This window comes from Macrotis lagotis, chromosome 2 (genome assembly GCF_037893015.1).
Source record: "Macrotis lagotis isolate mMagLag1 chromosome 2, bilby.v1.9.chrom.fasta, whole genome shotgun sequence".
NCBI lineage: Eukaryota > Metazoa > Chordata > Mammalia > Peramelemorphia > Peramelidae > Macrotis > Macrotis lagotis.
Window position 1 is genome coordinate 263,767,419 of NC_133659.1, and position 13,142 is coordinate 263,780,560.

Here is a 13,142-nt window from a genome sequence, read left to right on the forward strand (position 1 = left end):
ATCCATCTGCTGAAGAGTGACAGAACAAAGTTGAGTTAGAGGAAGTGGAGAGAACAGCAGGGATGCATGAGACCTTAGCTTCAGTTATTTCATTTATGGTTGGAAAGTATATTCACAAATGTTTTGCATGATTTCACATGTATAATTGATATTATATTGTTTGCCTTCTCAGTGGGTGGGGGAGAAGCTAGGAGGAAAGAATCTAGAATTCAAAATTTTAAAAGAATATTAAAAAGGGTAATTTTTCTTTTTTTAAGGTTTTTGCAAGGCAAACGGGGTTAAGTGGCTTGCCCAAGGCCACACAGCTAGGTAATTATTAAGTGTCTGAGACTGGATTTGAACCCAGGTACTCCTGACTCCAGGGCCGGTGCTTTATCCACTATGCCACCCAGCTGCCCCCTAAAAAGAGTAATTTTTAAAAAAGAATATTCATATACTTGTTTATAATGACTCACAATTATCCTATTTTGTAGATAAAATATCTGATTATGTTCATTTTTGACACATGGGAGGGTGTTACATGTTGTTTGCAGATGGCAAACCTTATTCTGATTTAAATTTGAAAAAAATGGCAAATGTTAGAGAGGTTGTAAGATACTGTGCCCATGCATTCTGTGGACATTTTGGTTGCTGAAAAAAGAACATTATTTGAAAGAACACTAAAAAAATCAGCTTGAGAAGCATAGTACCTCATATAAAGAGGCTTGAGAAATAGGGCAGAGAACCAGTTGTTTATTTATTTGAATCCCACCACTGCTCCATGGACCCAAAAGAAAAGTGGTCCTCAGATAAATGAGAGTCCTGTAATATTGTTTGTCCTTCATTCTCAGGGAGGACCATGACTTCAGGAAGGTGATGCCATGATTTGCAAGTGAACTGTCTGAGGCAGAGCTGAAGAGGGTTGAAGGGCTGTATGGTTCATTAGCTCATTTACTTGAGTATTCTGAGCATTTTGAAGTCTATAGCTGAGAGATTATATAAACAAATAACTATTTGGAGAACTACAGGAATATTATATAAGGTGCTTGGATCAAACATGATGAAAAGGTGCAGTTCTTTTTATTTCTTTAATTTTATTTTTTTTGCAGGACATAATATTTTATTTATTTATGTTTCCAATAACAAGCAATTGTAGTTTTCAACAAACATTTTTTTGCAGTTTTTTTGAGTTTTACATTTCCCCCCTCCCTTCCTCCACCCTTCCTGACAAAAAGGCAATCTAATATAGTCTATTCATGTATAACTATGCTAAACATAGATTCATATTAATCATGTTGTGAAAGAATCTAATCCAAACAGGAAAAAAAAACCCTTAGGGAAAAAAAGTGTACCTAAGTAAACTTTTCAAAATTGAAGATAGTAAGCATTGGTCTGCATTTAAACTCCACAGTTCCTTCTCTAGGTATGGTTAGTATTTTCCATTTTAAGTCTTTTAGAATTGTCTGATTATTGTGCTGCTGAAATAAACAAATCTATCATTGTTGATCATCACCCAACATTGTTGTTATTGGATATAATGTTCTTCTGGTTCTGCTTACTTCACTCAAAATCAGTTCATGATTTTTATAGAAAAGTCGTGTTCCATGACATTCATATACCACAATTTGCTCAGTCATTCCTTCAATTTCCAGTTCTTTGCAGATACAAAAAGCTGCTATAAAAATTTCTGTACATGTGGATTTTTTACCCTTTTTCATGATATCTTTGGGATACAGACCTAGTAGTGGTTTACTGAATCAAATGTACAGTTTTATTCCCTTTGGTTTAATTCCAAATTGCTCTCCAGAAAGGTTGGATCCACCAACATTGCTTCAGTGTCCCAGTTTTCCCAGCTCCCCTCCAACAATGACCAAAACTTTTTGGTCATATCTAATAAGTTTTGTTTTTAATTTGCATTTTGCTTATCAGAATAGGATTTTTTTTTAGGTTTTTGCAAGGCAAATGGGGTTAAGTGGCTTGCCCAAGGTCACACAGCTAGGTAATTATTAAGCGTCCGAGGCTGGATTTGAACTCAGGTACTCCTGACTCCCGGGCCAGTGCTCTATCCACCTAGCTGCCCCTACTTTATTTTTTTAAAGAAAGATTTTATTTACTTTGAATTTTACAATTCCCTCCCCCCCCAATCTTGCTTCCCTCCCTCCACTGCCCCACAGAAGGCAGTGTTCCCTTTATTCCTCTTTTTTTTTTTAAGTTTTTGCAAGGCAAATGGGGTTAAGTAGCTTGCCCAAGGCCACACAGCTAGGTAATTATTAAGTGTCTGAGACCAGATTTGAACTCAGGTACTCCTGACTCCAGGAATGGTGCTTTTATCCACTGCGCCACCTAGCCACCCCTTTCCCTTTACTTTAAAAGATCTTTGATTCCTATTGATTTCATTCCTATCTGGAAGGATAAAATATCTCCATAGACTGTGCATGGGAGTGAAGAGATCAGTAGGAGGAAAACTTTTGTTCTAATTGTAGAGGAAATTTTCATTTACCATCTAATTTAGGCCACAACAGACCTTCAACTTGGATTTCATTGTTATTCTGAGGCTGCCAGGGAGCACAGTCCCTGGAAGGCCACCCAAAAGAGACCCCTCCCCAAAAGACAAAATCTCCAGATGAGAGACCTGGGTCACTCCCAGGTCACCACCCCCTCCCATGAACTGTGGGAGAAACTTTAAGGAGGTCTGAGTGGCAAGGTGACCTCTTGGACCCTCCAGTCTCTGCTGAACCTGGCCTTCGGGCCTGGCCAAATTCAATCAGCAATCCATGTGGTTTTCTCTTAAAACTCTTACTAATTTTTCTATCCCATTCTTAACATGCTGCAACTTCCTTTAAATAAAGCTCTATTCTTTTTTTAGCTTTTTTTTGTTTTTTGTTTTAGTTTTTGCAAGGTTGGGGCGGCTAGGTGGGATAGTGGATAAAGCACCGGCCTTGGAGTCAGGAGTACCTGGGTTCAAATCTAGTCTCAGACACTTAATAATTCCCTAGCTGCGTGGCCTTGGGCAAGCCGCTTAACCCCATTTACCTTGCAAAAACCTAAAAAAAAAAATTATAGTTTTTGGAGGGAATGGGGTTGCATGGCTTTGCCCAAGGCCACGCAGCTAGGGAATTAAGTGTCTGATTTGAAGTCAGGTCCTCCTGACTGCGCCACCTAGCCGCCCCCCAACGCCCCTATTTTTCCATGTGTGTAAAAGGATTGGGGAGTTGGGTGACTTACCGGGGGGCGCCCACAGCGGGTGAAGTATCTGGGACAGAATTAACCCCAGACCTCCCAGTCTCCTTTCGGGGAATAATCACAACCTAATCTTTCTACTTTTACAAAACTTTGGACCATTATTCATAGTTACTATAAGAAATTCCAAGAACTCGGCCGCAACCCCCCAAAACTCTCGCCCCCCGCGAGGAAAACCCCTTAGTTAAATTAAGGTATTCTACCCCAGCCAGCGGAGAGGGTCTCTCTATCCCCATGTGGGCTCTTTCCGCACCGCTCGGCGTTTCTCTGACCCAGCGGGACTCTTTTTTCCCTCGCCAAGCTCGGTCACCTCATGCAGCATCACCTCCTCCAACCAATCGCGTCCCAGCGCTCCGGGCGGAGCGCAACCCTCATCCACGATTCCTCCGCGTCACTCCGCGCAAGCGCAGCTGAAATCCCAATAATTTGCGCACATCAAGTCGGAGGGCCCCCTGCATCTGCGCATGCGCATCCACTCCACTCGCTGACCTTCCTTCTCCTGCTTCCGGCATTGGCGGAGATGCCGTTCCGGGTCGGAGGTTGCACTTCCGGAAGGCGGGAGGCTTAGAACGCGGTTTTCGGATCCTAGAAACATCCTACCTTGAAGGCTCTGCAGTAACCATGGACAACGTGTGAGTGCGGGTGTTTGGGGCGGGGGACCGGGACCTTCCCTTCCTCGGTTAGTGACGTTAGTGACATCTCGGGGGAGGCCTCGTGAGGCGTCTGGACGCTCTGTGGTCAAAGGCTCGTAGATGGAGAGTTCTAGTTCTCCGCCCTCGTTTTACAAGGAAGGAAACTGAGGCCCGGGGAGTTTCCGAGCCATAAACCAGGCCGTGGGAAACCGAGGCCTTTGGCGCCAGATTCAACATTTTCTCTCTTCCTCGCCCCACACTGTCATTCATAATGGTATAAATAAAATTATTTAAATAATTGATTAAATGAGACTGTGCCAATAGAGTCCATGTAGCCAAGGATAGAAGGAAGACGAAGGGGGAGGGGAGGAGAGGGGATTTGGGTCAGTTAATGAGAGGGACGAACTCCATGTTAGTGTCAACTGTGAAAAAAATAATTATTGGTCATTAGAGAAAGGCGAATGAAAGCGCCTCTGAGACATCTCCCCCCATCTGATTGGCCAGAGTGAGAGACGGGGAAGGTGACACGTGTGGAAAGGGGTGGGAAAAAATTTGGGTCCGAATACACTGGATCCAGCAATAGGGAATTATGCCCAAGAGTTATAAAAGTGTGCCTGCCCTTTGACCCAGCGATACCGTTATTAGGTCTGTGATTCAAGATGATGAGAGAAAAAGGGAAAGCACCCGTATGTTCCAAATAGCTGCTCTTGGGCAGCTAGGTTGCGCAGTGGATAGAGCACCAGCCCTGGAGTCAGGAGTACCTGAGTTCAAATCCAATCTCAGACACTTAGTGGCCCTGGGCAAGCTACTTAACCCCATTACCTTGCAAAAACCTAAATACATACATATATAGATATAGATATAGATAGCTGCTCTCTTTGTGATGACAGAGAACTGGAAATTAAAGGTTCGCTCATCAATCGAGGACTAATTGGGTATATGACTGATGTAAGAAATAATGAACTGTTTGATTTCAGAAAAACATGGAAAGACTGGAATGAAACAATTAAGTGAAATGAGCAGAGTCATAATACAGTAACATCAATGTTGTCCAAAGAATAGCATGAACAACTAATTATAATATTACAAATATTCAGATCAACTACAAAAGACCTATGAAGGAAGATGCTATCCACCTCCAGAGAAAGAACCAATAAATAGAAGTACATAGTTTTTAGGTTTTGCTTGTATCAGTGTCACATGATAGCTTTCTCTAGTTCCTCCCTGAGGGCATAAGCAATTTGATATAGGTTATTTGCAATTATGTAAAACGTATTTCCATATTAAGTCATATTATGAAAGAAAACACAGATTCCCTTCCCTCAAAAAACCTGTGAATAAATCGATTGAAATAAAATAAGAAAGTGAAAAGTTGGTGTATTTCAATTACATTCAGATTCCATCAGTTCTTTTTCTAGACATGGATAGCATTTTTCTTCATGAATACTTTGGAACTGTCTTGGATCATTGTATTGCTGAGAAGAGCTAAATCATTCATAGTTGATCATCTTACAATATTGCTTTTACTGTGGACAGGTTTAGAGAAGGCCTCTTGATGGGAATATTAGTAGAAATGGGTAAGATTTCAACTACTTAGCAACTGATATTCTCAAAGCATAGTTATACTTGTTTTCCCTTAAAAAAAATGATTGAATAGGGGTGGCTAGGTGGCTCAGTAGATAGAGCACCAGCCCTGGAGTCAGGAGTACCTGAGTTCAAATCCATCCTCAAACACTTAATAATTACCTAGCTGTGTGGCCTTGGGCAAGCCACTTAGCCCCATTTGCTTTGCAAAAAAAAAAAAACAAACTAAAAAAAAGAATGATTGAATGAACCATTTATTAATCACTTGGACAACAATATAGAAAGTTTCAATGGCAGTTGGTTGTAAAAGTCTTATGTTCCTTTGGTGCAGTTTTTACCATCTTTCTACAGCTGAGATCACATAAGTTTCCATTGTATGACAGTTTGACAGTGCCAAGGATTTTGAGAGCAAGAACTTTTCTTCCTGGGTCTTCAATAGCTTTTTGCAGAAGCGGGCAGTTAGATGGCACAGTGGATAGAGCATTGGCCTTGGAATCAGGAGGACAGGAGTTTGAATCCAGCCTGACACTTCCCACCTGTGTGACCTTGGGGAAGTTACTTAACTCTGATTGCCTCACATCCAGTGCCCTCTCCATTCATACTGATTCCTATTTGGCCACTGGATCTAGATGATTGGAGGAGAAAGTGAGGCTGGTGACTTAGCACAGCACCTCAATCAAGTTCAATTCACGTGCTTGTCATGGCATCGCCTCCCTGATGTTGTGATCTTCTTCAGGAACAAAGGACAAACTTTACATGCAGAAGCAGTTGTACAGTAATATTTTTGCTCTAGGAGTAAAACAAGTGAATGTTCTCTTTTTGCTCTTTTTCTTTAATCTTCTGTTCTTGGAGATTCTACTTATTATCTCCCAGTTGTTGCATAAATCTTTGCACTAAACTGGGCGGAAAGACCTGATGTGAAGATAAATGAATGGTTATCACAGAGTCCTGGTTCCAAGCAAATTGAAGTGAAGAAAGACATATCAGAGCCCCGAATGTTAGGAGTAGAGGCCAGGGTTCCTATGGAAGTTGAGATGGAAATAAAAAAGTAACTTTGGAGAGAAGATCATTGGTGGTGCTTTGAGGATAAATCAAAAGATGCTAGAGGCCGGTCAGGAAGGAGAGGGAGGGAGGGAGCAGACGGGGCATTGTGGCTTTGACAGAATCCACCAGGACACGTGCACCCGCCATGGCATTGGGCTGCAAAATCCTCAACAGCTCCATCCTCAACAGTGACTTGGCCTGCCTGGGGGCCGAGTGCACCCGGATGCTGGATTCCGGGGCCGACTATCTGCATCTGGATGTAATGGATGGGCATTTTGTTCCCAATATCACCTTTGGGCACCCTGTGGTAGAAAGCCTTTGAAAGCGGCTAGGCCAAGACCCTTTCTTTGACATGCACATGATGGTTGCTAGACCAGAACAGTGGGTAAAACCAATGGCTGTAGCAGGAGCAAATCAATATACCTTTCATCTAGAAGCTACTGAGAACCCTGGAGCTCTGATTAAAGATATTTGAGAAAATGGAATGAAAGTTGGTCTTGCTATTAAACCTGGCACAACAGTTGAATATTTGGCACCATGGGCCAATCAGATAGACATGGCTTTAGTCATGACAGTGGAACCTGCGTTTGGAGGTCAGAAGTTCATGGAAGACATGATGCCAAAGGTTCATTGGTTGAGGACCCAGTTCCCTTCTCTGGATGTTGAGGTAGATGGTGGAGTAGGTCCTGACACAATTCACAAATGTGCAGAGGCAGGGGCTAATATGATTGTATGTGGTAGTGCCATCATGAGGAGTGAAGACCCCAGATCTGTCATTAATCTCTTGAGAAATGTTTGCTCAGAAGCTGCTCAGAAATGCTGCCTGGACAGAGGAACTTCCCAGGCAGCTCGACTCCTCATTCCCCTCCTCCTCCTCCACCAGCTGACTCAGCCTCATTTTCACCTGATGCACAAGATCACAAGCTCAAGAATCATGCTATTGCTGTTGCTGCTGTTTCTGCTGCTGCTGCTGCAGAAGTGGCACCACTCTCTTGAGCAGTTTGTCTTCATTTCATTGACTTTGACATGTGCAGATATGTTGAGAATGGAAATAGGTGAATGGAACAACTACTAGGTTTTTAAGAGTTGGGAATTAAATTTTCATGTGGCAAAAAAAAAAAATACACTGATTTTACTGGAAGACTTGATTTTTGTAAATGCCTTTGTCCTGAGTTAAAAAACCAATTTTAATTCAAAGGCAGAAGAAGGAAAAAAACAGCAGCTGCTAACTAAAAAGGACTAACTGGGTAATACTGCTACTCTTAGATGACTCTTTAATATTTGTGCATCATTATAAAAAATTTGCATTTTTTTGTAGCTTTAGAAAAAAGGACAATTGTCCTTTTGTGTCACCAGGTGCTTTTTTTACATCCACAATTTGCGACTGGGATTGGTTTTTTGGGAGAAAAATCCAAGCTCCATACATTTAGTGGAATGAGATGATTCCTTTTAAAGTTTCTTTATCCCTTCCAGTTCCCCCTCCCAGCCATTCCCTTTATGCTTATCTTGGCTATATTTTCATATGACTAAGCATCCTACTTGATGCTTTCCTACTTGACTAAATTACACAAATCATTCCCCTTTGTTTTCTTTCACTTTCTGCAGTAACCTACTTTGGAACTAAACCATAAGAAGACTGAGGAATATACTGTTTATAAGAGTTTATTTTTTATATATTAAAAAATAATTATTTTAGGCTATTTCCTGCCTGTAGCAAAATATGTTCAATACTTGTTGGACAGAAGCAGACTTGTCACTTTCTCCTTATCAGAGGTTCAGAAGTCTGACCTCAGAGGGGCCTTTAGGTGGCTGGGTCCAAAGATACAAGAGCAGGGTATATCATTCTTGAGGACCGTGCCCAGCTAGTCACAAGGAAAAGACTAGTGGGCACTATTCCAAATGACTTTAATCGACCACTTCTTTAGAGTATTTAAAATTTGATTATGCTAGCACCAACTTGAAATGATTTCATTTAGCTATGGACCTAGAGCATCCTTACATCTTACAGAGCACTCAGGTACTTCTTGCATCCTGCATCTGATTTAATTCATCTGACACTCTTAAAAGGAAGCAGAACACTTACTGTTCCCATTTTACAGCTGAGGAAAAGCAGAGAGTGCTAAATGAAGGCAACAGACAGTGGTACCTGTGCAGGGAATTGGGGTCAGCTTATATGACTTGTATGATGTTGACAGGACCTCCCAGGCCTCTTCCAAGGTCTTTCACAGCCCTGAACCAGAGGAGGCCTGAACATGGTTTTGTTCTTTTCTAAAGAAGGTGGTGGGAATGATCACAGGTTAATTTAAAACTACTGTGCTTAATCAAGTATTTAGATAACAGTAACTGTAATGACTACTTCCAGAAAGCAGTACTCGATCCTCAGATTGAGGCGAATTTTTATGTCTTTCATTAAGGTGTATTAACTGTAAACACTTGATTTTATTGATTGAATGAATGAATGAATGAATGATTGAATAGGGTATGGGGCAGGCTTGCAGCATATCACGTATGTAGGGTTTTTTTTTAAATAAGACTTGCTTGCTTTGTGTGTTTTGAGAAACAGGAAAAGGAAAATTATGAAATAATGAAAACAAAACTTCACAAAGCAATCTATTGAAAATTAAATTGTACTACCATGTTATGATCCTTTTTTGAAATTTCTTTCCTTGAACACTTTATATATCTTATGAAAGGGTTATATAGTATGGATTGTTTAGTATTTTAATCACATTCACACTACAAAAGACATATAGAAATAACTTTAATTAAAGAACTTACATAGAAGATCATGGTATCAGACATGACAGCAAGATTCAGGTTTAATTTTCTGGACAAACTTGTGTTTGTGAGGCTTTTGTTTTTGTTTCTCTTTAAAAATAAATGCACAATGAAACCACAAAAAAAAAAAAAGATGCTAGAGCTGAATCTTGAAGATGATTTGGGATTTCAAGGTGTATGGGAGTGCCAGACTGGGCCACAGACTATATAATGTGCCAAGTGTTGAATTATCTGACACCTGTCTTTCATGCAGTAGATACTCAACAAATGTTTGCCAGGAACATCAATGAGTATTGAAGTTGTCAAAGAAAGTTCCATGGAAAGGGGCAGCTAGGTGGTGCAGTGGATAGAGCACCGGCCTTGGAGTCAGGAGTACCTGAGTTCAAATCCGGCCTCAGACACTTAATAATTACCTAGCTGTGTGACCTTGGGCAAGCCATTTAACCCCATTTACCTTGCAAAAAATCTTTTAAAAAAGAAAAGAAAGTTCCATGGAGGAAAGAGTTTTGAATTGAGCTTTAAAGGCTAAATAAATAGACTCTGGATAGGGGAAAGTATTGAAGGGGACCAAAATGAGTTCTCTTTGAATGTTATAGATTTGGAAATGAATTCATATTCCTTGAATGATAAAAAAGAAGATTGGTTCAATTTGAAACAAAGTTTGATGAACACATTGTTTTAATATTCACATTCTCTTAATTATACTATTTCAGGAATGGCTTTTCGGAAATGCCTTCTCCTGTTGTCCGAGATGTGGAGGTAACACGGACTGCTCGAAGACAAAGTGCACACAGAAGAGTGTCTAGTATCCTTTCAATTTTAAATATTGTTATGAAAATGAAAATGAAAAATTGTATTTGTATTCAGGGCAATAAGGTCATCATTGATTTTTTTTTTTAGATTTTTCAAGGCAATGGGGTTAAGTCATTGACTTCTTAATCATCACTCCTAATGACATTCCCTGCCCCTCCAATCCTCTCATCTTTGATTGCTCTAAAGGTCTTGATACTATTTGCGGGGGTTCAGCCTCCAAGGGGTCCTTGGAACCTGACAGGAGGGTTAGAGTCAGTGAAATGAGTTGAGTCAACACAGGGGTTAAAGGCAGGAGCAGGTTGACTGTCAGCTGCTTAGATTTATTTTTATAGTCTCAGAATCATGTATGTATCAAGCAAGCAAGCTAAGATCATTTCCTTGGTTACAAAAGTGTACAATTTTCATCATCAATCATATAATTCATGTGGTTATAAGTTTAATCATGTGATTACAAGTTTAATTATCAATCACATAGTTAATTGATTTTTTTATCCCTACTCAGACCATGACCTCAACCTATCTGTTACCTAGTTTATTACTATATTGTATAATTGTTAATTCATTTAAAGTTATTAATTAAGCAATTCATTTAATGGAAAGTTTTTTGTATTTTCTGTGTAAGTAATTTTCTTTGATACACCCCCTTAATTTATAGTGAGGGTCGTTATGCTTGTCCACACATCTGTTAACTCTTACAATAACAAATTTTCCTTTCAGCCCTTGTTGGTAGAAACCACAGTTTCTGTGACTTTTTTATTCTTTCCCATTAAACTAAGGCTTCTGGAGTTCGCATATCGGTCACCTGTACTAACTATTTTCTCACCATCTTTTTCATATATTCCTAGGGGGCAAAACTATTAATTTCCCTGGAATTCTATCTGATCCATCTTGTATCTGTTTTCCCTGTATATATTGTGACATCTCCTTGGAGTTCCCAGTGTTGAGTTTTCCAGAGATTTCATAATGTCGAAGCCTTTTGTATGCCTCAGGGAGAGGCAGTCCTGTTAAATTTGGACAGAGTTTACAATCTGTTTTATTCAAAGAATTTTTCTGAAATCCTTCCCTTATAGTCATTCCAGTATTAGGATGAATAAATATTGTAATCAATAATAAACCTATAAATATTGGTATGCATGAAATCCCTATATATATTGAAGAAGGAAATGTTGTTCCATCAGGCAGTGTGACTGCCTTGAGTCTTCTTGCTGTAACTGTGTCAAACAGCTTAGAGACCCTGGCTCCCAACATCTATTGACTGTTCCCTTCTTCTTTATATTCTCTCCTTCCTTATTTTTAGAGACTTCATGGTTGGCTGGTTTTCCTATCTCGTCTGTTCCCTTTTAATTCTTCACCTTCTTCCTGACTCCTTAATGAGTCTTCTCAAAGGTTCTATCATTGGCTCTTTTGTCTTTCTCTATACCATCTTTCTTGGTAATCTTAAATCTCAAGACTTCCACTAAAACCTTTATGTGCAATATTGTTCATCAGTTTGTTCCTAACATTTTTATAGCTATTCAATATAATTGGTTTCCTTTGTAATCTGTATTTTTATCATTCTTTATATAATGCATTTGAAAAATTTTACAGAAAGGCTTTATCAGAGTATCAAAATGCTCTATGACACAAAAGTTTAAGAATTTCTGATGTAGGGAATTCTAATATCTGTTTCTCCAACCTTGATGTTTTGCTTTGCTCCAGGCTCATATTTCCAGGGGCTTTAAAGGTCTGTCTGATGTCCTACTAGCACTTCAAATCCAGCATGCCTAACATCACTTTGCGCTAGAAGCTATTGATTTGGTCTCTGACTTCTGGGAGTTTTCACTTTAGTATTTTTTTTTTTGCAAGGCAATGGGGTTAAGTGGCTTGCCCAAGGCCACACAGCTAGGTAATTATTAAGTGTCTGAGGCCACATTTGAACTCAGGTACTCCTGACTCCAGGGCCAGTGCTCTATCCACTGTGCCACCTAGCTGCCCCTATTTTTTTTTTTAAGAGGAGACTGGTATATTCCTCTTATTTTTGTTTTTCTCTCTGGTTCTAAGAGATCTGGGCAGTTTTCATTTATAATTTCTTGAAATTTACAATATTGTTTTGTTTTTAATTTCTTTGTGGGAGGGTATAGATTGTGATTTTCAGGTACTTCAATGATTCTTGTATTATCTTTTTTGACCTATTTTCCACTTCGTTGTTTCTAATATTTTATTCCTTCTGGTTTTTTTTTCAGTTTTTTTATTTTAATTTTTTTTGTGTCTTTGAGTGATTCTTTTCTGTTTGTTCCATTCTCATTTCCAGGACATTCAGTTCTTGGATAGGGTATTTACTTTCTTTGTCATTCTTTCCTCTGTAGCCTTTCCATTTTATTTCTTTTGTTTTATTTCTTCCAAGCACTCATTTAATCTTTATGACCCAAAGATTTTTTTTTTCCGAGATTCTACTTGGACATGTAAAATTATTCTCTTTTAAGTTAATATCTTTGATTTCTCTTGATCCAAAGTGTTCGTTGTGTTTGGCATTTTCTATTACTTACTCCTTTCTGCAGCCTCAGTTTCTCAGTTGGGGACTTGTGTTGGATCAGACTCTATTTGTATTGATCTAGATGCTATGAGCAAGACAGCTTGGTCCTGAGTGCAGTGTCTTAAGAGGAGGCTCTGTCTTTTGTGGGAAACGTCTGGCCCCTACTCCCCCTGTGATCCCGGCCTCGGCTTCCTCAGTGTGGGTTTGCTGCTGCCTTCATGTTACTTTAGACCTGTCTTCTCCTGGGCTAATTTTTTGAGCATTGCTCTGGATCCTTTTCTGCCTCCTCCTCCAGGATCACCCTGATCTTAGCTACTTACATTCTCACACCTGTTTTTCCTGACTTTTAGAACCCCCTTGTGCCTGAAACTGAGGTCCTGACTCTTTTTCTTCCTTACCTCATCTTAACCCTATTGATTCTGCTTCTGCAGTGTCTCCTCTCAATTCTTCCTTGCTTCCACCTTAGTAGAGACCTGATCTCCTGTCAAGACTTCTCCAGGAGCCTTGTTACCTGTCTTCCTGCTGCCATTCTTTCCCTTCCAAATCCTTCATCTCTATTG

The 13,142-nt window shown here is 39.8% G+C and overlaps 1 protein-coding gene and 1 pseudogene across 1 annotated transcript in view; both read left to right on the top strand.

The window, feature by feature from the left end:
* Nucleotides 1–3,740: 3,740 nt before the first annotated feature.
* Nucleotides 3,741–13,142, top strand: part of NUP107 (nucleoporin 107) — a 66,474-nt gene continuing 57,072 nt past the window's right edge. The window contains exons 1-2 of the mRNA XM_074226098.1: nt 3,741–3,851; nt 9,971–10,062. Coding sequence (XP_074082199.1) covers nt 3,841–3,851; nt 9,971–10,062 — 103 coding nt within the window. The 5' untranslated portion in view covers nt 3,741–3,840. The remainder of the gene's footprint in view (nt 3,852–9,970; nt 10,063–13,142) is intronic.
* On the top strand, nt 6,574–7,601 carry LOC141514926 (ribulose-phosphate 3-epimerase-like; annotated as a pseudogene).